Here is a 24,270-nt window from a genome sequence, read left to right on the forward strand (position 1 = left end):
AAGCCTGTTTTTGCAGACATTTCCTTGTAAATCGGTACCTAAATGGATAATAGCATGGTGCTATGGAAAAAAGGTAACAAGTACTGATCTCTCACTTTGGATGCTCTCACTAGAGTTCAAGGAAAAATATATAAAATGGGATACAAAATGTTCAGATATGCAATTTGGCATCCACGTTTTCCATCAGTTTGTGAAACAGAGACAATACTTATGTAAATATGTAAAACATTTCTAAAAACCTGTTTCGCTTTGTCATGATATTGTGTGTAGATTGATGATGAAAAAACCCTGTTTTAGTCCTTTTTAGAATCAGGAACATTTGTGGAAAAAGTCAAGGAGTCCGAATGCACCATAATGACAAGGCGAAAACATCAATCTACACACAATACCCCATAATGACAAAATGAAAACAGGTTTTTAGAAAATGTTTGCAATAGTATTAAAAATTTAAAACAGAAATACATTATTTCCGTAAGTATACAGACCCTTTGCTATGAGACTCGAAATTGAGCTCAGGTGCCTCCTGTTTCCATTAATCATCCTTGAGATGTTTCTACAACTTGATTGTAGTCCACATGTGGTAAACTCAATTGATTGGACATGGTTTGAAAAGGCATACACCTGTCTATATAAGGTCCCACAGTTGACAATGCATGTCAGAGCAAAAACCAAGCCATAACGTTGAAGAAATTGTCCGTAGAGCTCCGAGACAGATTTGTGTCGAGGCACAGATCTGGGGAAGGGTACCAAAACATTTCTGCAGCATTGAAGGTCCCCAAGAACACAGTGGCCTCCATCATTTTTAAGTGAAGGAAGTTTGGAACCAACAAGACTCTTCCTATAGCTGGCCGCCTGGTCAAACTGAGCAATCGGGGAGAAGAGCTTTGGTCAGGGATGTGACCAAGAGCCCCGAAGGTCACCCAGACTGCGCTCCAGAGTTCCTCTGTGGAGATTGGAGAACCTTCCAGAAGGAGAACCATCTTTGCAACATTCCACCAATCAGGCATTTATGAACCCGAAAATAGCTTTGCAGCGATCCTCCCTATCCAACCTGACAGAGCTTGAGAGGATCTGCAGAGAAGAACGGGGCAAACTCCCCAAATACAGGTGTGCCAAGCTTGTAGCGTCATTGTATTTTATTTAAGCTGTATTTAACCAGGAAAAGCCCATTGAGACCCAGAGTCTCTTTTTCAAGGAGATCTGGCCAAAAAGGCAGTAACAATCAATACATTACAGAATTAAAACATACAACAAATGTAAGTCTTCCATCAATATTTTAAATTCAGTGGCACTAACATATCTAGATGAAGCATGGATTGTAGACTATTCCATGCCTCTGCTGCACAAGATGAGAAGGCAGTCATGCGTAATACTGTGAATGTCCTGGGGACTTTAACTTAAGTAGCAACCACCTTGCAGACCGGGTACTACAGAGGTAAAGAGGGAGTTCATCCAAAAGGGCTTTGTACATGAACACATACAAATATCGCTTTCTGCGCATATAAAGTGCGGTCCAACCTACCATTTGGTACAAGGTGCAATGGTGGTTGAGTGACTTGGCATTTGTAATAAAACACAAGGAGCCCAGTCTCTGTAAGACGGAGGAGGCTGCATGCATATACAACAAGTCACCATAATCAATTACAGAGAGAAAAGTGGCATGATCAAGCTTCTTTCTAGCCATAAGCAGGAAGCAAGCCTTATTACAAAAATAAAAAAAMCCATTTCAATTTAAGCTTCCTCACAAGATTATCCATATGAACTTTAAAGGACAACTTGTCATACAACCATATAACTAGGTATTTGTAGGATGACACTTGTTCAATGGATAAGCCACCTGATGTGACAATGCTAACCTTCTCTGGCTGAGTGCGAGCTCTGGTAAAGGTCATGAATTTAGTTTTTTGTACATTCAAGACCAGTTTGAGACCATAAAGGGAGAACAGCAGCGACTGAAAAGCAGTCTAGAGCTCTTCAACAGCCTGAACCAGAGAAGGAGCACATTAACTAATTTGGGAACGTGGGGCAGTATTGAGTAGCTTGGATAAATAAGGTGCCCAGAGTAAACTGCCTGCTACTCAGACCCAGAAGCTAGAATATGCATATAATTAGTTTGGATAGAAAACACTCGAAAGTTTCCAAAACTGTTAAAATAATGTCTGTGAGTATAACAGAACTCATATGGCAGGCAAAAACCTGAGAAAAATCCAACCAGGAAGTGGGAAATCTGATGTTTGTAGTTTTTTTAAGTGATTGCCTATCCAATATACAGTGTAAATGGGGTCAGATTGCACTTCATAAGGCTTCCACTAGATGTCAACAGTTTTTAGAACGTTGTTTCAGGCTTCTACTATGAAAGGGGAGCGAATAAGAGCTGTTTGAACCAGGGGTCTGGCTGAAAACCTTTAGCTAAGTCTCGCACGCAGCCGTGAGCGTGAGCTCCATTCCCTTTCATTTCTAAAGACAAAGGAATTGTCCGGTTGGAATATTATTGAAGATTTATGATAAAAACATCCTAAAGATTGATTATATACATCGTTTGACATGTTTCTACGAACTGTAATGGAACTTTTTTTACTTTTCCTCTGGACTTTGTGCATTTGGATTACTGGACTAAACGCGCAAACAAAAAGGAGGTATTTCAACTTTATTGAACAAAACTAACATTTATTGTCTAACATGGAGACCTGGGAGTGCCATCAGATGAAGATCATCAAAGGTAAGTGATTAATTCTAACGCTATTTCTGACTTTTCCTTGGTTGGAAAATGGCTGTATGGTTTTCTGTGGCTAGGCGCTGACCTAACATAATCGTAAAGTGTGCTTTTGCCGTAAAGCTTTGTTGAAATCTGACACAGCGGTTGCATTAAGTTGAAGTTTATCTTTAATCATATGTTTAACACTTGTATCTTTCATCAATGTTTATGATGAGTATTTCTGTAATTTGATGTGGCTCTCTGCACTTTCACCTGATGTTTGTTTGAGACAATGCATTTCTGAACATAACGCACCAATTTCAAATTAGGTTTTTGGACATAAAGATGAACTTTATCGAACAAAACACACATTTATTGTCTAACATGGAGTCCTGGGAGTGCCATCCGGTGAAGATCATCAAAGGTTAGTGATTAATTTTAACGCTATTTCTGTCTTTTGTGACACCTCTCCTTCTTTGGAAAATGGCTGTATGGTTTTCTGTGGCTAGGCGCTGACCTAACATAATCGCAAAGTGTGCTTTCGCTTTAAAGCCTTTTTGAAATCAGACACTGTGGCTGGATTACCAAGAAGTCTATCTTTAAAATGGTCTATCTTATAAAATGGTGTATGTTTGAGGAATTTTAATTATGAGATTTCTGTTGTTTGAATTTGGCGCCCAGCAATTTCACTGGCTGTTGGCGAGGTGGGACGCTACCATCCCACATATCCCAGAGAGGTTAATATATGACTGTATCATCTGCATATAGATGCAGCTTTGCTGGTTGCATCCCATTTCCCAAATCATTAATACAAATTGAGAACAACACAGGAGCTAAAATGGAACCCAGGGGCACACCTCTATTAATCTCTAGAAAGCTAGACTTGTGACTGTCAGTATATACACATTAAGTTATTTCAGAAAGATAGTTCCTAAACCAATTTACTGCCCCTTCACTGAAACCAATTTTACTGAGTCTAGCTAGCAACAATTCATGGTCAGCTGAATCAAATGCCTTTGATAAAACAACAAACTGAGCAGGACAATGTTGCTTTTTATCAAGTGCATTTATGATGTCATTTGCCACTGCCATAGCTGCAGTTGTGGTGCTGTGCCCTGATCTAAAGCCAGACTGCACCCCACTAAGCAAGTTCTTTTGAATAAGACATTTTTTAACTGTAAGATCATAGACTTTGGCCACGATAGGGAGTTTAGAGATAGGACGATTTATTAGCATCTGAGGGATCTCCTCCCTTTAGCAGTGGGAGCTGATTTCCAAATTCTGGGTATGTAATTGGTCAAGAGACTCAAGTTGAAAATATGAGCCACAGGTTCAGTAATAATACCAGCTGCTATATTTAAGAGGTAGGGGTCCAGGTTGTCTGGACCTACAGACTTTTTTATGTTTATTTCCTTTAGTGCTTTATACTCAAGAAGAATTGAGGCTGTAATCACTGCCAAAGGTGCTTCAACAAAGGACTGAGTAAAGGGTCTGAACACATCTGTAAATGTGATATTTCGATTTTTATTTGTAATACATTTTAAAACATTTCTACAAACCTGTTTTTGCTTTATCATTATGGAGTATTGTGTGTAGATTGAAATGGGGAAAAAACTATTTAATACATTTTAGAGGCTGTAACGTAACAAAATGTGGGAAAAGTGAAGGGGTCTGAATAATTTCTGAATGCACTGTAAGTTGCTAAGGATAACTGAGGAAAAGTCTTATTCTATGCTACAGCCGATTGCCATTCTTTGCTAGAGAAATCGTCAAATCCTTATGGAGCTACATTTCCTGAACCATAAAAAAACAATCGTTTCCAGTTCCATATTGTTTAATGGAGACAAATTGCTAACAACAGAAGCAGTTTTGAGGCTGTGTATTTCTAAAGCACCTGAGACATGTGTAAAGCATCAATGGATTTAAAGAGGATAAACCAAGTAATAAAGTGGCATCTGTTTGTAATGGAAGCCCTGTGGGCCAGGTCACACTATATAGGGAATAATGAGCCACTTGGGACGCAACCATGGTGTATTATTCCCATCTGATAACCTGCAGGGAGATGAGATGTATACCCTGTCTGGGGGTTACATTGGGAACTCCCCTTATGAAACAACCCCATGAATTTCACATGTGAACACGTGAAGTGTTCCAAAAACACATGTTTTCATGTGATCACATGTGATCTTATGTGATGTCAATGTGATAACGTGACAACATGTAAAGAAACATGTGATCACATGAACTACACATGTGAAAACCTGATCACATGGGAAGTGTGATCCCAATGGCCGGAACAGAGCAAATGGAATGGCATGTATTTGATACCATTCCACCAATTTCGCTCCAGCCATTACCACGAGCCCGTTCTCCTCACTTAAGGTGCCACAAACCTCCYGTGGAATGTGTCTACGCCTCACATACATTAATTTATAAGCATTTCAGGACCAATAGTTACTTACTCTATTATAGATATCAGTATGTGTTGGCAAATATTCAGCATACTGGAGAAAATTATGTTCAGATAATGTACTGAATGAACTCTTGGTCATTTAATCCATGTGATAACCAATACGGTTTTGTACCATTGGTATTTGCTTGTGGTGTGAAGGACACTTTAAACCTTGGACAAATGCTATTCATCTTACAAGGATATGCTTGTTTCCTAAAATGGAATCTGACATTTGAAATCTCTTCTTTGTGCACAAAACCTTTGAAATGTTTTACTTTCTGCCCTAGTTGAGTTGAAGCCAAGAATATACTCCGTAGTCCTCTCATTACTGACCTCCAAGCCGTATATGAGGATCTGYACATTCCCTGGAACTGTTTTCCAACTACATTTGGTAAGATCAAGCCCGATTAAAAAAAGACCAACACACATCTCATAGCCTAATATGCAATTTTACAATCGAGATAATCTTTAATTCTTGTAAAAATACCCGGGTGAGGCATTTTCTTATTAAACAGTGCCGAAGCCTTTGACAGGGGTAAATGACCTTTCTTGTTATAAAGCCCTTAGCGTTCTAGAGGAGGGGGCTAACAGGGATTAATTGCCTGCAGCAGAATTTTTTTTGAATGCAGACCCACTAAAAACACAATACACACAGACCCAGACAGACACACACAGTTTTTGGGGAGTAAACATTTTTGACCATTGAAATTCAGATTTTCCCTAACCCCTAACCCGAGGACAGATCCACTGTGGATTAGTGTTAACCAAGGACAGATCCACTGTGGACTAGTGTTAACCAAGGACAGATCCACTGTGGACTAGTGTTAACCGAGGACAGATCCACTGTGGACTAGTATTAACCGAGGACGGATCCACTGTGGACTAGTGTTAACCTGAGGACAGATCCACTGTGGACTAGTGTTAACCGAGGACAGATCCACTGTGGACTAATGTTAATCGAGGACAGATCCAATGGAAAGATCCAATGCCACTCTTTAGGGTCAATATTAGGTCTTGCTTCTTTTCTGAGTGTACACAACCACAGGGCACCAGACAATGTCTGGGTTTAAACATGATTTGCAACTTTTCAATTGAATGTCATTCTGGGTTTAATTCACAAAACTAGGTAGGAGGATGGTGACAGCTAAGTATTTTCAGTGAAATAGCTAAGTAACAGTTGTGCAGTAATGGCCCCAGGAGACTTGAAGTACAGTTTTCCTGCCTTTTAAGGGACAATGAATGGTATTGATGGGGATCCTCTTTAGTGTGTTATGGTATGGGAATATTGGTTCACATGTCAGCTATACTAGGACATAGATTTTAGCAAGCTGCATTAAAAATGCACTACTGTAATCACCAGACATAGAAATAAAGCACAAAAAAAACTGTTACCACAACAGCAAAAACATTTACAGTACTGAAAAAGAGGATGCAGTAACTAAGGTAGTCTTATGGAATGTTGCAATCAGGTGCCATTAATGCTTTGCCTGGCCAGCTCATAGATCTGTAGCTACACAGATAAAATACTATACTTCTACGGGAGCTAATGAATGCAGTTTCACATTGAGACAGAGTGAGAGCACTTATCGAACGTTAGGCTCGGGCAGCTTAGCTTTCCTCGAAGACATGCTAAAGGTGTTTAAAGGACCAATGCAGACGTTTTTTTATCTCAATATCAAATAATTTCTGGGTAAATATTAAGTACCTCAATTCAAATGATCAAAATATTTTTTTATTGCTTCTTAGCAAAGAGTAATTTCTAAGCAAGAATTTTTGCTTGGAGTTTCTGGGAGTGGTCTGATTGGGGAGGGGAAAACTGAAAACTAACTGTTATTGGCAGAGAGGTTTGGACTCTCTTCGTATTGGTCTATTAACTAATTTACCGCCTGGTGATGTCACCAGGCAGGAAAAACTCCATCCCACCATAACAGGCAGACATTTCAGGCAGTCTTTTCAAACAGCTCTTAAACTAAAGGGCTTATCATAATTTTCACAAGTTCACAATATAATTCACACCTCATTGTGTAGAAATATACAGTATATAAACATGAATATCACGTTATTGACTGCACTGGGCTTCTATTCACTTTTTATACATTCACTTTCTCTCAAGTGAATGTACAACACAGAGAGGTGGCTGCCTACATACAGACCTGAAATGGGATCTAGTCACTTTAATATGCCACTTTAATAATGTTTACATATCTTGCATTACTCATCTCATATATATATATATATACTGTATTTTTATACCATCTATTGCATCTTGCCTATGCTGCTCGGTCATTGCTCATCCATATATTTACATGTGTGTATATATATAGAATATATTCTTTACTTAGATTTGTGTTAGGTAGTTGTTGTGTAATTGTTAGATTACTTGTTAGATATTGATGCACTGTCGGAACTAGAAGCACAAGCATTTCGCTACACTCGCAATACATAATCTGCTAACCATGTGTATGTGACCACAATTTGATTTGATATCAAACATGTGACAAACATTACAAAATGTACTGTTTCAAGTTATTTAGTTTGGGTTAGTTGCTATGCTAGCTGTTAGACAGCAAGCCTACGTTACTAAGCATGCGTGAGAACATTCCGTTCGATAGCACATGTGTGTGACTGCTAGCAATAGCCTCAGCCGTTAGTGTAAGTCAGTAACCAACATAGGTGTCAGGGCCTAGCTCTTGTCAAGTAGTAGGATGTCAGACCACTGTGAGATCCATAGAGACTTGGGGAGAGGCTGTGTCATATGTCACTGGCCTTGGGGCAGTTGTCACCCTCTCCGCTCCATGGCGACACTTATGGCAGATGGCAGGGCAGGGGGCCAACGGTGAGGTGAATACATACAGTCAAAGGACCTGATGGGAGACAACAGTAAATGGGGGCTGACAATGCTCACTAGTCCGGTCCATGTGACTCGATGTTTGTGGCCTTTCCTCACTGTCCGGTCCATGTGACTGTGCCTTTCCTCACTGTCCGGTCCATGTGACTGTGCCTTTCCTCACTGTCGCGGTCCATGTGACTGTGCCATTCCTCACTGTCCCGGTCCATGTGACTGTGCCTTTCCTCACTGTCCCGGTCCATGTGCATGTGCCTTTCCTCATTGTCCTCCGTCCATGTGACTGTGCCTTTCCTCACTGTCCCGGTCCATGTGACTGTGCTTTTCCTCACTGTCGTCCATGTGACTGTGCTTTTCTCACTGTTCCGGTCATGTGATTTGCCTTTCCTCACTGTCGGTTCCATGTGACTGTGCCTTTCTCACTGTCCCGGTCCATGTGATGTGCTTTCTAACTGTCCAGGTCCATGTGACTGTGCCTTTCTCACTGTCCCGGTCCATGTGACTGTGCCTTTCCTCACTGTCCCGGTCCATGTGACTGTGCCTTTTCCTCACTGTCCCGGTCCATGTGACTGTTGCCCTTTTCTCTCACTGTCCGCGGTCCATGTGACTGTGCCTTTACCTCATGTCCGGTCCATGTGACGTGCTTTCTACTGTCGGTCATGTTGATGTGCTTTCCTAACTGTCCGGTCCATGTGACTGTGCTTTCTCACTGTCCCGGTCCATGTGACTGTGCCTTTCTCACTGTCCCGGTCCATGTGACTGTGCCTTTCCTCACTGTCCGGTCCAATGTGATCTGTGCCTTTCCTCACTGTCCCGGTCCATGTGACTGTGCCTTTCCTCACTGTCCCGGTCCATGTGACTGTGCCTTTCCTCACTGTCATGGTCCATGTGACTGTGCCTTTCCTCACTGGTCTGTGTGACCATGTGACAGTACACCCTGTCCTGTTTCCTCTGAGGACAGAATGGAAGGAAAATTACATTCACTTTCCTCTCAAGCAATAATCACATGTTCAGTTTGACCTAGTCCAAAGTATTTTTCAAGAGAGAAATGTTCTTTGTAGAGTATAAACTGATATGATACTTCTTGTTATATTTTCTCTCGGTGTTGATGGCCAAGGGTAAGAAGAATAAGAAAAATGCTGTTTATAGTGAGTCTTACTAAAAAGACAGCCCTAATTCATGAGGACACGTCATACTCTTCTGTACCTACCAGTCTTGATTTCAAGATTAAATAAACCCAGATTGGCATTTTGGGGTCAGTTAAAAAGAACGTTTTATATTGCAATCTTAACTGTTCAATTTAACTTTAGCTTTGATGTTTTGTCCAAAATTATGTACTTTAACTTCAGTGACGACTCTCGAAATACTGCACTGTGTGCAAGCACCCAACACAGGAATCCCAAAATAATACTGGTGCGATATTTATTTTAAAAGAAATAATCTGTGTAAATCTCTACAGATCCTCTGAAACAGAACACACAAAGCCCACAATTAACACGGCCAAACCAACTAACACGACCCATATAGATTTTTAACGACTGCCAGTCCAGAACCATAAGTCTGTCAGTTCAACATTCCTCTCAATGAGGACAATCGTTAATTACATGGCTCTCCTTCTTTCAGACAGGTTTTCTTGCAAAGAAGTTCATAACAATGGTTACCTACTGTGTGACATGACATTCTAGCTTTAGTTATTAACCAAGCCATGAGGGCACAGAGTGAAATACTCAAAGGTTTCTAGAAAAGGACCCRATGAGTTGATTAAGTTGATTAATTGCTTTGAGATCTCTCCTGGGGTCTTGGTTCCTCGAGCAAGAAATCACTGGAAAATAGGTCTAGAAGCCACCAGTCTGCCAGATTATTACATTGCTAATTACGGACTTGAAAATTCATATTTTTCCTATTACTTGAAAATGCTTGTTATTCTGACTTGAAAATTCTTATTAATTCCTACAAAAAAATCCTCTGCATTGTAGAGTATAGAGATACCAACATTACCACTTCATCTAAAACGAGAAACAATACCCTTCCTTGCTGTTCCCACAGTTCACATAGAGGTAAGGACAGCATTGCAACATGGGCTATGTTTGAACATGGGAGTGCTGTAGGTTGACCTTGATGAACAAAAAGCTTGCTCTACCACTAAGCAGGCTAAATGCATGATTTCCTTGAGGCAAAGGCTATGTTGCTAGTAGCCAAGTCAGGGAGACACTGACAGAGTGTCTCTGAAGGCCTCTCTCTCTCTCTCTCTCTTTTTCTCTCTCTCTTCGATATGACATAACCCAGATGTAGTGTGTTTGTCAGTTCAGCTCCTCATGCTCAGCCAACGACACCAGGCAGGTGTCTCTGCAGAGTTGTTTTAGACAGCCAGACACCTCTGCAGAGCACAGTATAATATGATCATTAACTTCATACCAGACAATGGTTGTGTTGGGATTTTTCCTTTAAAAAAAGGATCGATATTGATTGAATACATGAACAAAAATGTACATCTCAAAAAAGTGTATTCACTCAATGGAATTGGTTTTCTAACATRACAGATTTTCCAGAAGTCCTCATTGCAGTTGTGTTTTTGCCATCAAATACTATTTAATGTGGGATAACTCTTACAGAGAACTTACTCAAGCAATACAATAACAATTAACACAAATATCTTTGTTTTATCACACTCTTTCAAAAGGCTTTTTTTTCTTTTTTTTTCTTTTTTTATCTGCTTTGTTCCAGGGAAATGTTGTCTACGCTGATGGTGACAGGAGGGTGTACAGTTCTCCACAACAGATTCGGGCTGATCAGAGGAACACTTTCTCTGGGTCTGACAACACTTTCTCTGGGTCTGACTCTCTTCTCCAGGGGAAGGGAGGATGTAGAGTGGGACACTCAACTCCACTCCCAGACACACTTGTTTGAAGTTGCAGGAGGAGCATCGAAACCCACAGAAAGAGTGAATCAATGGAGGCATGATAATTCCTTGCTGGAGCAAGAGTTGGAGGGAGATATAAAAGAAGACAACATGCTGTGCAGCTAACAGCAAACAGCTAACAGCTAACAGCTAACGGGCCTCTGTGTGTGAATAATGGTGTGACGGTTCCCAAGGACTCCTGGTCCAATTTGATGATGGAAAAAGAAGGAGATGGCGAGGAGGATGGAAGAGTAGAAGATTCTGGGTGTTCAGGGGTTAGAGATTTGTCCCGAGCCATTCCGCAGGACACGATGATACGCATCTCTCCGCTTAATTAGAGAAGAACTATTGAAGGGGTGAAATTAAAAGAGTTGAAATGAAAGAGAACGAGAGATGGGAGGATTATCCTCCAGTAATTATCATAGATATTAGATGGCTGGTTGCACAACGCCTCTCCAGTTAGAGTTCACCTTTTAATGATCAAGTGACTCACTGATGATGTTGGAGATAGGAAATATTAGAATATTACATGAACTTTACTAAGTGTTTTTCTGTCAGATCTTGTATTACATTTCCCCCGGCTGAGCGTCGTCTATTCAAACTCAAGGATTGGACATTAGATTGGAGATTATTAAGACTTTGAGTGAACAGAGAGTTCTCATGTAGAAGAAAAGAAAGCCAAACATCCTCTCGGTGAACTCTGCTGGAAGTCCTTTTATTAGACAATTATTTTGGCTGGCAAACATTAATGATCTTCCAACGTTTCCCTGTAATTGTTTGATCTRACAGCCAACTGCTGAAACACTAATGCATTACTTTTTGATCTCCTTTCTAGATTTATTTAGCTGTCTGTGTAAACAAGTGGATAATAATTCTGCCAGCCTAACAAGGATATAGATTTTATTTGCATTATACAGCTCTGCAGTATCATTTGACATACGGTTGGATGTTTATATTGTAAAAAGAAAAAACCCTGTGGTATTTTACAATGTTCAAGATGTTGGATCATATTTTCTGTTTGACATTTTATATTTATTGAAGCCTCCTTCAAGTCTCCCTGTACGGACATCTTTAGTTCCTTTATCCAGACACCCATTGTACCTGTACAATGAAATGTGCCGTTTCGGCTCAGTGTAACAGACAAGTTAATGAGCGTAAACACTTTCCTTCTGTACTGTCCTCCTCTTCTCTTCTTGTCTTCTCTATAGGGAGGGCTGCACTGTTAAGTGCCTCACGAAAGAGATTATTCCAAGATTACAGAGGCACCTACAGTTGCCATGGAGACTCGCTTCGCTTGTCTCAAGGTGGTATGCAGAACACTCGAATCCTCTGACTTCTCGTCGTTTGCCGTCTGACCGTTGGCAGTGTTTAAGGGGCTGCCTGTGGAAACTGTAAAACGGTGGATGTGTGGAGGAAGAGATGTGGTGACAGGACATTCTCTGTTTCTGTCACACATTATTAAGGGTTAACACAGCAAACCAACAGAACGTAATTACCTCAGCGCACAGCTGACACAATGAATGTGCTGGAAACCATAAAAATACTCTATTGGAAATTAGCCGTGAAGGCCGTGGAGTCATCACAATGAGCCTTCAAATAAAACACCAATGTGGAACAGAGAGGAGCTGGAGGAGAGGAGCCAACCTGGGAGGTAGACAGGTGGAATAGACCTTCAGTATAGTTATCTAAAGTCACTCTCTCCTATGCTTAGCTAATGATATTCCACCACTCACTGCAGGCTACAACTTCATGTGTGGGTTATTTGTTGGACAATGACATAAAGATTGAGGTTGTCCACAGTTGCAATTTATAATGTACATGTAGGCTGGGAAAGTCAGAGAGAGAAAACTATGAAAAATGTACTGCGGACGCTCTCCGGTGATGGAGAGAAGCTGTGTCTTTCTACGGGTGGGTTTAATTGACTGTGCCTTTGCTAATGTAGTTATTTTCATCCCTTGGAGAGCTGTGATCTCCTTGTGATAAGCGTACCCTTCTGATGGCCTGTGTAATCTTCCCCTGTGGAGCATATAGATCACACACAGACAGGGGACTGGCGCGTGCCGCTCTTCCTGAACTTCATACAGACAGGGGACTGGCGTATGACGCCCTTATTGACCTTGAGACAGACAGGGAACTGGCGCATGACGCCCTTATTGACCTTGAGACAGACATGGGACTGCCCCGTGCCGCTCATCCTGACCTTCACACAGACAGGGTCATTCCTCCCCACTGCAAACCCTGCCCCTCAGCACATTCCACGCACGCACGCACACAACACACACACACACACACACACACACACACACACACACACACACACTCTTTCCAACCAATTACACTTGTCTCCCCTCTTTCCCTATTTTGCCTCTTCCTCCTCCCCCGACCCTTCTCTCATCCTCCCCTGACCCGTCTCCTCCTCCCCTCCCCTCCCCCTCCCCCCTCCCTGAACCCTCTCTCCTCCTCCCCCTGAACCCTCTATCCTCCTCCCCCTGACCCCTCTCTCCTCCCCCGACCCTTCTCTCATCCTCCCCCTGACCCTCTCTTCCTCCTCCCCCTGACCCCTCTCTCTTCCCCCCGACCCTTCTCTCATCCTCCCCCTGACCCCTCTCTCCTCCTCCCCCTGAACCCTCTCTCCTCCTCCCGCTGAACCCTCTCTCCTCCTCCCCCTGACCCGCTCTCCTCCTCCCCTGACCCCTCTCTCCTCCTCCTCCTGACCCTCTCTCCTCATCCTCCTGACCCTTATCTCCTCCTCCCCCTGACCCCTGTCTCTCTCTCTCCTCCCCCTCCCCCTGAACCCTCTCTCCTCCTCCCCCTGACCCTCTCTCTCCTCCTCCCCCTGACCCTCTCTCCTCCTCCCCCTGATCCCTATCTCCACTATCTCCTCCACCACACTCTGTTTCAGCGACTTGATTAATTAAGCAGATCTGCTGACGGTGCCAGCCAGCGCAGCTCGGCATGTCCTTATAATTCCATTATTAACGGCAACCATGAAAAACAAATAGACTCCCAGCGAAGGAAGCTCTGGGCACAATGCCTCTAACTCCAGCATTCCCTCTCCTCCCTTGTATTGCATCGTTCTTCTCTCCTCTCCTTTCCTCTACTCCCTTCTCTTCTCCGGCCGTGACCCCACTCTCCGACGAAGTCTCAGGAGGAGTTGGGATATGCAAAAAAACATCTAATTAATACAAGTGTGAAATAGGACAAATATAAGCTCCACAAAGGCACTGCGGCAGAGACGACAGCTATTCGACGGCCGCAGAACTGTCAGATGCCTAAGTAGACAAAGTAGATCAATGCAAATACCATCACTTCCTGATGGGGGTTTCTAAAGCCAGATACCATCACTTCCTGATGGGGGTTTCTAAAGCCAAATACCATCACTACCTGATGGGGGTTCTAAAGCCAAATATCATCACTTCCTGATGGGGGTTCTAAAGCCAAATACCATCACTTCCTGATGGGGGTTTCTAAAGCCAAATACCATTCACTTCCTTGGGGGGTTCTTAAAGCCAAATACCATCACTTCCTGATGGGGGTTTCTAAAGCCAAATACCATCACTACCTGATGGGGGTTTCTAAAGCCAGATACCATCACTTCCTGAGGGGGTTTCTAAAGCCAGATACCATCACTCCTGGAGGGGGTTTCTAAAGCCAAATACCATCACTACCTGATGGGTTTCTAAAGCCAAAACCATCACTTCCTGAGGAGGGTTTCTAAAGCCAAATACCATCACTTCCTGGGGGGAGGGTTTCTAAAGCCAAATACCATCACTTCCTGGGGAGGGTTTCTAAAGCCAAATACCATCACTTCCTAATGGGGGTTTCTAAAGCCAAATACCATCACTACCTGAGGAGGGTTTCTAAAGCCAAATACCATCACTACCTGATGGGGGTTTCTAAAGCCAAATACCATCACTTCCTGAGGGGGGGGGTTGGTTTCTAAAGCCAAATACCATCACTTCCTGAGAGGGGTTTCTAAAGCCAAATACCATCACTACCTGATGGGGGTTTCTAAAGCCAAATACCATCACTTCCTGAGGGGGGGGGTTTGGTTTCTAAAGCCAAATACCATCACTTCCTGAGAGGGGTTTCTAAAGCCAAATACCATCACTACCGATGAGGGTTTCTTAACGCCAAATACCATTACTACCTGAGGGGTTTCTAAGCCAGATACCATCACTTCCTATTGGGGTTCCAAAGCCAAATACCATCACTTCCTGAGGGGGTTTCTAAAGCCAGATACCACTACTTCCTGAGGGGGTTTCTAAAGCCAAATACCATCACGTCCTGGGTGGGGGGTTCTAAAGCAAAATACCATCACTTCCTAATGGGGGTTTCTAAAGCCAAATACCATCACTACCTGAGGAGGGTTTCTAAAGCCAAATACCATCACTACCTGATGGGGGTTTCTAAAGCCAAATACCATCACTTCCTGGGGGAGGGTTTCTAAAGCCCAATACCATCACTTCCTGGGGAGGGTTTCTAAAGCCAAATACCATCACTTCCTAATGGGGGTTTCTAAAGCCAAATACCATCACTACCTGAGGAGGGTTTCTAAAGCCAAATACCATCACTACCTGATGGGGTTTCTAAAGCCAAATACCATCACTTCCTGAGGGGGGGGGTTGGTTTCTAAAGCCAAATACCATCACTTCCTGGGGGGGGGGGGGGGTTGGTTTCTAAAGCCAAATACCATCACTTCTGAGGGGGTTTCTAACGCCAAATACCATTACTACCTGAGGGGGGTTTTCTAAAGCCAAATACCATCACTTCCTGATTGGGGTTTCCAAAGCAAATACCATCACTTCCTGAGGGGGGTTTCTAAGCCAAATACCATCACTTCCTGGGGGGGGTTTCTAAAGCCAGATACCATCACTTCCTGAGGGGGGTTCTAAAGCCAGATACCATCACTTCCTGATTGGGGTTTTCCAAAGCCAAATACCATCACTTCCTGAGGGGGGTTTATAAAGCCAGATACCATCACTTCCTGAGGGGGTTTCTAAAGCCAAATACCATCACTTCCTGGTGGGGGGGGTTCTAAAGCAAAATACCATCACTTCCTGAGGGGGGTTTCTAAAGCCAAATACCATCACTTCCTGAGGGGTTTCTAAAGCCAGATACCATCACTTCCTGAGGGGGGTTTCTAAAGCCAGATACCATCACTTCCTGATGGGTTTCCAAACCAAATACCATCACTTCCTGAGGGGGTTTCTAAAGCCAGATACCATCACTTCCTGATTGGGGTTTCTAAAGCCAAATACCATCACATTCCTGATTGGGGTTTCCAAAGCCAAATACCATCACTTCCTGATTGGGGTATCTAAAGCCAAATACCATCACTTCCTGATTGAGGTTTCTAAAGCCAAATACCGTCACTTCCTGATTGGGGTATCTAAAGCCAAATACCATCACTTCCTGATTGGGGTTTCCAAAGCCAAATACCATCACTTCCTGATTGGGTTTCCAAAGCCAAATACCATCACTTCCTGATTGGGGTTTCCAAAGCCAAATACCATCACTTCCTGATTGGGGTATCTAAAGTCAAATACCATCACTTCCTGATTGGGGTTTCCAAAGCCAAATACCATCACTCCTGATTGGGGTTTCAAAGCCAAATACCATCACTTCCTGATTGGGGTTTCTAAAGCCAAATACCATCACTACCTGATGGGGGTTTCTAAAGCCAAATACCATCACTACCTGAGGAGGGTTCTAAAGCCAAATACCATCACTACCTGAGGGGTTTCTAAAGCCAAATACCATCACTTCCTGGGTGGGGGGTTCTAAAGCAAAAACCATCACTTCCTGAGGGGGTTTCTAAAGCCAAATACCATCACTTCCTGATGGGGGTTTCTAAAGCCAAATACCATCACTTCCTGAGGAGGGTTTCTAAAGCCAAATACCATCACTTCCTGAGGGGGTTTCTAAAGCCAGATACCATCACTTCCTGAGGGGGGTTTCTAAAGCCAGAATACCATCACTTCCTGATTGGGGTTTCCAAAGCCAAATACCATCACTTCCTGATTGGGGTTTCTAAAGCCAGATACCATCACTTCCTGATTGTGGGTTTCCAAAGCCAAATACCATCACTTCCTGATTGGGGTTTCCAAAGCCAAATACCATCACTTCCTGATTGGGGTATCTAAAGCCAAATACCATCACTTCCTGATTGGGTTTCCAAAGCCAAATACCATCACTTCCTGATTGGGGTTTCCAAAGCCAAATACCATCACTTCCTGATTGGGGTTTCCAAAGCCAAATACCATCACTTCCTGATTGGGGTATCTAAAGCCAAATACCATCACTTCCTGATTGGGGTTTCCAAAGCCAAATACCATCACTTCCTGATTGGGTTTCCAAAGCCAAATACCATCACTTCCTGATTGGGGTTTCTAAAGCCAAATACCATCACTTCCTGATTGGGGTATCTAAGCCAAATACCATCACTTCCTGATTGGGGTATCTAAAGCCAATACCATCACTTCCTGTGGGTATCTAACCAAATACCATCACTTCCTGATTGGGGTTTCCAAAGCCAAATACCATCACTTCCTGATTGGGTTTCTAAAGCCAAATACCGTCACTTCCTGATTGGGGTATCTAAAGCCAAATACCATCACTTCCTGATTGGGGTATCTAAAGCCAAATACCATCACTTCCTGATTGGGGTTTCAAAGCCAAATACCATCACTTCCTGATTGGGGTTTCCAAAGCCAAATACCATCACTTCCTGATTGGGTTTCCAAAGCCAAATACCATCACTTCCTGATTGGGGGTATCTAAAGCCAAATACCATCACTTCCTGATTGGGGTTTCCAAAGCCAAATACCATCACTTCCTGATTGGGTTTCTAAAGCCAAATACCATCACTTCCTGATTGGGGTTTCTAAAGCCAAATACCATCACTTCCTGATTGGGCTATCTAAAGCCAAATACCATCACTTCCTGATTGGGTTTCCAAAGACCAAATACCATCACTTCCTGATTGGGGTATCTAAAGCCAAATACCATCACTTCCTGATTGGGGTATCTAAAGCCAAATACCATCACTTCCTGATTGGGGTTTCCAAAAACCAAATACCATCACTTCCTGATTGGGGTTTCTAAAGCCAAATACCGTCACTTCCTGATTGGGGTATCTAAAGCCAAATACCATCACTTCCTGATTGGGGTATCTAAAGCCAAATACCATCACTTCCTGATTGGGGTTTCCAAAGCCAAATACCATCACTTCCTGATTGGGGTTTCTAAAGCCAAATACCGTCACTTCCTGATTGGGGTATCTAAAGCAAAATACCATCACTTCCTGATTGGGGTTTCCAAAGCCAAATACACCATCGCTTCCTGATTGTGGGTATCTAAAGCCAAAATACCATCACTTCCTGATTGGGTATCTAAAGCCAAATACCATCACTTCCTGATTGGGGTTTCCAAAGCCAAATACCACCACTTCCTGATTGGGGTTTCTAAAGCCAAATACCATCACTTCCTGATTGGGGTTTCTAAAGCCAAATACCATCACTTCCTCAGGGGAGTTTCTAAAGCCAAACTGAACTCCAACTTTGGAATGAAATTTGTCTGCCTGCTATGGAACAGAACCCTCTCCCTACACAACAGCATCTGCAGAACGGGGCTCTTACCAGTGAATGTTGTTGTCTAGTATATCTACCAAGCATGGCATCCACAGGGAGAGCTTGTGTGGAAACACCTGAGCTAACCTGCCATCTCGACTTAATTTCCCTTTCACAAGGGAGAACAACTCATCGCAGGAATATCCATCTATAGAATATAAACCATAACACAAGATGAGCCTCTTCTTAATAAATAGTCCCACTCCTTGTTTTAGTCTTATGTAGCACATCAGCCTTGAACAATGTCTGATCAATGACATGTTTTATTAGTCCCAACCCTCTCCTTCATCCCCCTGTTAAACATCAGTTATACCCTCCTCCAAACAGACCCACAGCCAGCCATGCTCACAGCCCATCTGGAGGCTGAAAGCAAAGTAACGGTATAATGACAACAATGATTACACTAAAACCCAATTATTACTACTGTATGGTTAATGACTGTTGAGGCTTAATGGACCTGTGTTTTTTGCGAAAGCCTTCAAAATTGTCCCACGACATCTACTGCTAACGGCCTGATTATCGGCTTTGTCCAATTGGGTGGACCGTCCATTTCGGTCTGGGCTATCCATTTTGGGGCTCGGATCGCWTATCTTGTTTCTAATCATACTGGCTGAAATGTATGGGGGAGAGATGGGGGGTTGGTGGTGTAGAGATGGCCTCTCAGAGGTAACGCAACTCCAGTCATAGGGTGGTTTTGTCATCCTCTGTTCCAGCCCAAATCCAAACTGCCGTTATTGTCTGTGTGATTAGGCTTTATTAGTCCCGATGACCAGGTGCTCTCAGCCACGGCTCAGCACAGCTCAGAGGCCCATAATGAGGCCTGGCTTGGCGAACAGGGCAGAGGATTGCCAGATTGTTGCGTAGCCTGAGCCAGGTTTATCTGGTCTGATCCGGTCTTATCCTGATGAGGTGGCCTGAGAGAGGGGGAAAGAGAAAGAGAGAGAAAGAGAGCGAGATAGAGATAGATTGAGAGGGAGGGAGAAGTGGATTTAAAGCTGGACTTACGAAAAGCAGTGTAGAACTCGTGCAGAGTGAGGTGTCCGTCGTTGTTGTAATCATCGTAGCGGAGCAGGTCCTGCATGGTACACTCCAGTAGACTGTCCTCCAGGTGCTCCTTCATAGAGATCTGGACAGGAGGATGGAAACCATAGACTGTATTACAATGATTATATTCCATGATTCACATTCTAGTTCTGGATATATACCATGGGACCAAGTCGCATATAACAACTGTCTTCCTTTATTCCCTTAGCGGTCTTCCTTCTTCTCTTAACCTTTATTTTAGCCTTGTTCTATGTTTAATTCCTTTGGGAAAAGAACAGGTGCAAACTATGCACTTGGTGAGTCTTAAATCTGGCCCCATTCTGTACCATCTATAGAGGGAGGAAGAACCAGTCCGCAGAGCAAGTGAAATACTGCTTTACACACTGAGAGAACTGATGATGACATTTAGTGACATTTCTTTCCATTTCTTTCATTTCTCTGATCTTGGATGGATATCTTCCTAAAAACAGAATTTATAAATGTTAAAAATTGAAATGTCTCTTGGCTATGAGTCAAGATTAATAACTGCCAACCATGATTTGATCAGATCTTCAATCAGATCTTTAAAAATGCTGAGATGCGAGAAATTGTTCTTAATGTATTCCACGTCGATCCTGTCTCCTCAAAGTATAAAAGTGCAAARAATTTGTCCCAAATGGCACTCTGTTCCCTACATAGATCAAAAGTATTGCACTATTATATAGGGAATAGGGTGCCAATTGGGAGGCAGACAGTCTTTTTTTTGTTTAATGGGACATAGAGTGATTTTTTAAATAGATCACAAAACTACACATCGCTTTAGTATAGAAAGTCACACATTTAATAATCCCATCCTAATTTTCCAATTCAATTTGATAATTAGCAGTGGCTCACCCACATGTTAAAGCAAAGTTGTTATTCTAAGCTTTTCCGTTTTGTTCAATATAGTATATACAGTGCATTCGAAAAGTATTCAGACCCCTTGACAGTTTTCACATTTTGTTACGTTATAGCCTTATTCTAAAAATGATTAAAAAAACATTTTCTCTCATTAATCCACACACAATACCTTATAATGACTAAGCGAAAACTGTTTTTTAGAAATGTTTGCAAATGTATTAAATATCAAAAACAGAAATACCGTATTTACATAAGTATTCAGACCCTTTGCTATGAGACTCGAAATTGAGCTCAGGTGCATCCTGTTTCAATTAATCATCCTTGAGCTATTTCTATAACTTGATATAGTCCACCTGTTGTAAATTCCATTGATTGGACATGGTTTGGAAAGGCACACACCTGTCTATAGAAGGTCCCACAGTTGACAGTGCAGGTCAAAGCAAAACCCAAGCCATGAGTTTGAAGGAATTGTCTGTAGAGTTAGTTCCGAGACAGGATTGTGTAAAGGCACAGATCTGGGGAAGGGTACCAAAAAATGTTTGCAGCATTGAAAGTCCCCAAGAACACAGTGGCCTCCATCATTCTTAAATGGAAGAGGTTTGGAACCAAAAAGACTCTTCCTAGAGCTGGCCGCCTGGCCAAACTGAGAAATCGGGGGAGAAGGGACCAAGAATCTAATGGGCTCTCTGACACACCTTCAGAGTTCCTCTGTTGAGATGGGAGAACCTTCCGGAAGGCCAACCATCTCTGCAGCACTCCACCAATCAGGCCTTTATAGTAGAGTGGCCAGACGGAAAACACTCCTCAGTAAAAGGCACATGACAGCCCACTTGGAGGTTGCTAAAAGGCACCTAAAGGACTCTTAGACCATGAGAAATGAGATTCTTTGGTCTGATGAAACCAAGATTGAACTCTTTGGACTGAATGCCAAGCGTCACGTCTGGAGGAAACCTGGCACCATCCCTATGGTGAAGCATGATGGTGGCAACGTCATGCTGTGGGGATGTTTTTCAGCGCAAGGGACTGGGAGACTAGTCAGGATCAAGGGAAAGATGAACGGAGCAAAGTACAAAAAGATCCTTGATGAAAACCTGCTCCAGAGCGCTCAGGACCTCAGACTGGGGCGAAGGTTAATCTTCCAACAGGACAACAACCCTAAGCACACAGCCAAGACAACGCAGGAGTGGCTTCGGGACACGTCTCTGAATGTCCTTGAGTGGCCCAGAGCCCTGACTTGAACCTGATCTAACATTTTTGGAGAAACCTGAAAATAGCTGTGCAGCGACGCTCCCCATTCAACCTGACAGAGCTTGAGAGGATCTGGAGAGAAGAATGGGAGAAACTCCACAAATATAGGTGTGCCAAGCTTGTAGTGTCATACTCAAGAAAAATCGAGGCTGTAATCGCTGCCAAAGGTGCTTCAAGAAAGTACTGAGTAAAGGGTCTAAATACTTATGTAAATGTGATATTTAGTGGTCTGAATACTTTCCAAATGCACTGTAGGCTATGATCACCTACAGATCACCTACTCATTGGTCTAAAACATTTCCACAAGTCACAATTTTAATTATACCATTATCATTTTGTAATTAATTTTGAACGATAGCATTGTGTTGAGCGAGAACAAGAGGTTCACCCTAACCTTTCTCAAAGAAAGGTAATTAACCAACTCTAACTACGTTTTGTTTCATKAAGTAGGCTGAACTGGTCCCATTGGGCCCTGGTCAAAAGTAGTGCACTATATAGGGAATAGTAGTAGTACTAATCACCCATGGGTGGAGTTTCATCCAAAAACACAAGTCAGTGTGGCCCTGATGATTATGCCCACTGTAATCTAATTCTCTGAGAAGTACACACCTGTGCCAACTCGTCACTTCCTAGACGGCCGTCCCGGTCCACGTCCAGGTACTTAAACATGGTGTCCACCAGGGCTCTCTTCTGGTCCATGTCTCTCAACGTGTTCCTGTCCCCGCCGGTTAGGCCTTTAGGCTGCATATCTAGCAGCATACTCTTCAGCTTGTTGTACTCTGCCATGGTGCACGTGTCCCCTATAAAAACACAACACAGACTTTCAATTTAACCTTGTGCTGTTGTGTTGTGTGTGTGTGTGTGTGTGTGTGTGTGTGTGTGTGTGTGTGTGTGTGTGTGCGCAAGCTTGCTTTTGTACGAGTTGCAGTGTTCCTGTGTATCTGCTTGAATAATATGTTTGACAGTGTTTCCGCACAGGGGGTCCAATTAATTATATTTAATCTTCCAATCCACATGAAAACAAAAGGTAAACAGTCTCATTGAGATACTTTCGATGGTTTTGTCCTATTTCACTTGCTGAGGGATTAACACCCATGTTTCAAACACAGCATCAAATCCTGCCTGGTTTGTTTCCTAGCCCCCTGATGAATATGTACAGAGGAATGGAGGAGCCTAGATTAATCAAGTGAAGCTGAGAGTGTGTTTATTCCTTACTTAAAGTTATGCAAACACAGGCCACCCACTGCGTGCCTCTTTAGGACTTAATATGAATGGAGAGCATCGCCCCGCTCCCCCTTCCCTCCTCTCCCTCCATCAACTTAGTCCTTCCCTCCTCCAACTCAGCTGCCTGTGATAGTTGACAGGAGGTTGGAGAGGTGCCTGTGTATCTCTGCCAAGTGATGAGCGCACAAAATATTAAAAGCTCATTGATATGAAGTCATTAGAAAATGTCCCCTGATCGCTGCAAAGAGCCATACCCTTTCCGGCGAGGACAAGAGATGGATTGCAATGCCTAATTCAGATTATAAACTGGGTGGTTCGAGCCCTGAATGCTGATTGGCTGACATCTGTGGTATATCAGACCATATACCACGGGTATGACAAAACATTTATTTTTACTGCTCTAATTACGTTGGTAATCAGTTTATAATAGCAATAAGGCACCTCAGGGGTTTGTGATTCATGGCCAATATACCACGGCTAAGGGTTGTGTCAAGGCACTCAGCGTTGTCTAAGAACAGCCCTTAGCCGTGGTATATTACCATATACCAAACCCCCTCTGACCTTATCGCTTAAGTAGACTTCAACATCAATTAATGACGTCCAGAGCGTCCAGCCTGCAGGCCTCCTGGTAGGTAAACAGGTACCACAGCAGTACTGATTCCCCAACATCATATCTGTTAACCTTCCTGTCACTCCTACAAGCTCATCCAGAGTTCTGTTAAAGGGACAACAAGCAGTTGCTACATCCATTTGTGGACTTATCAATGAATGATATGTACCCATTGATTCTTGAAGAATATAACTTATAAATGCCTCATGAGCTTAGTTTAACTGTCGTACCCTATCAGAACCTAAAATATAAGCTTGCTTTACTTCAATGTTTGCTCGGACGAGGAGAGAGAGAAGGATCATCAGACCAAAATGCAGCATTAGGGAAATAAGCCATCTTTTATTTAACACGACGATGGCAACACGAAAAACAAAACACTTTCAAAAATACAAAACAAGAAAACGACGTAGACGAAACCTGAACATAAACTTACATAACTAAACGTAACACTTACGGACAGGAAACAGACTACATCGAAACGAAACGAACAACCGAACAGTCCCGTATGGTGTAAGACATAACACAGAGACGGAAGACAATCACCCACAAACAAACAGTGAGAACACCCTACCTAAATATGACTCTTAATTAGAGGAGAACGCAAAACACCTGCCTCTAATTAAGAGCCATACCAGGCAACCAAAACCAACATAGAAACAGATAACATAGACTGCCCACCCAAAACACACGCCCTGACCATAAACACATACAAAAACAACATAAAACAAGGTCAGGACCGTTAC

The 24,270-nt window shown here is 42.8% G+C and overlaps 1 protein-coding gene across 1 annotated transcript in view; it reads right to left on the minus strand.

Annotated features, from left to right (window-relative positions):
* The window catches only part of LOC111950477 (follistatin-related protein 4-like), a 158,841-nt gene that overhangs the window by 45,750 nt on the left and 88,821 nt on the right, over positions 1-24,270 (minus strand). The window contains exons 3-4 of the mRNA XM_070434293.1: positions 22,303-22,493; positions 19,528-19,648 (exon numbers count right to left, since the gene is read on the minus strand). Of these exons, the coding sequence (XP_070290394.1) occupies positions 19,528-19,648; positions 22,303-22,493 (312 nt within the window). The remainder of the gene's footprint in view (positions 1-19,527; positions 19,649-22,302; positions 22,494-24,270) is intronic.

The sequence above is a fragment of the Salvelinus sp. IW2-2015 genome, linkage group LG23 (assembly GCF_002910315.2).
Source record: "Salvelinus sp. IW2-2015 linkage group LG23, ASM291031v2, whole genome shotgun sequence".
NCBI lineage: Eukaryota > Metazoa > Chordata > Actinopteri > Salmoniformes > Salmonidae > Salvelinus > Salvelinus sp. IW2-2015.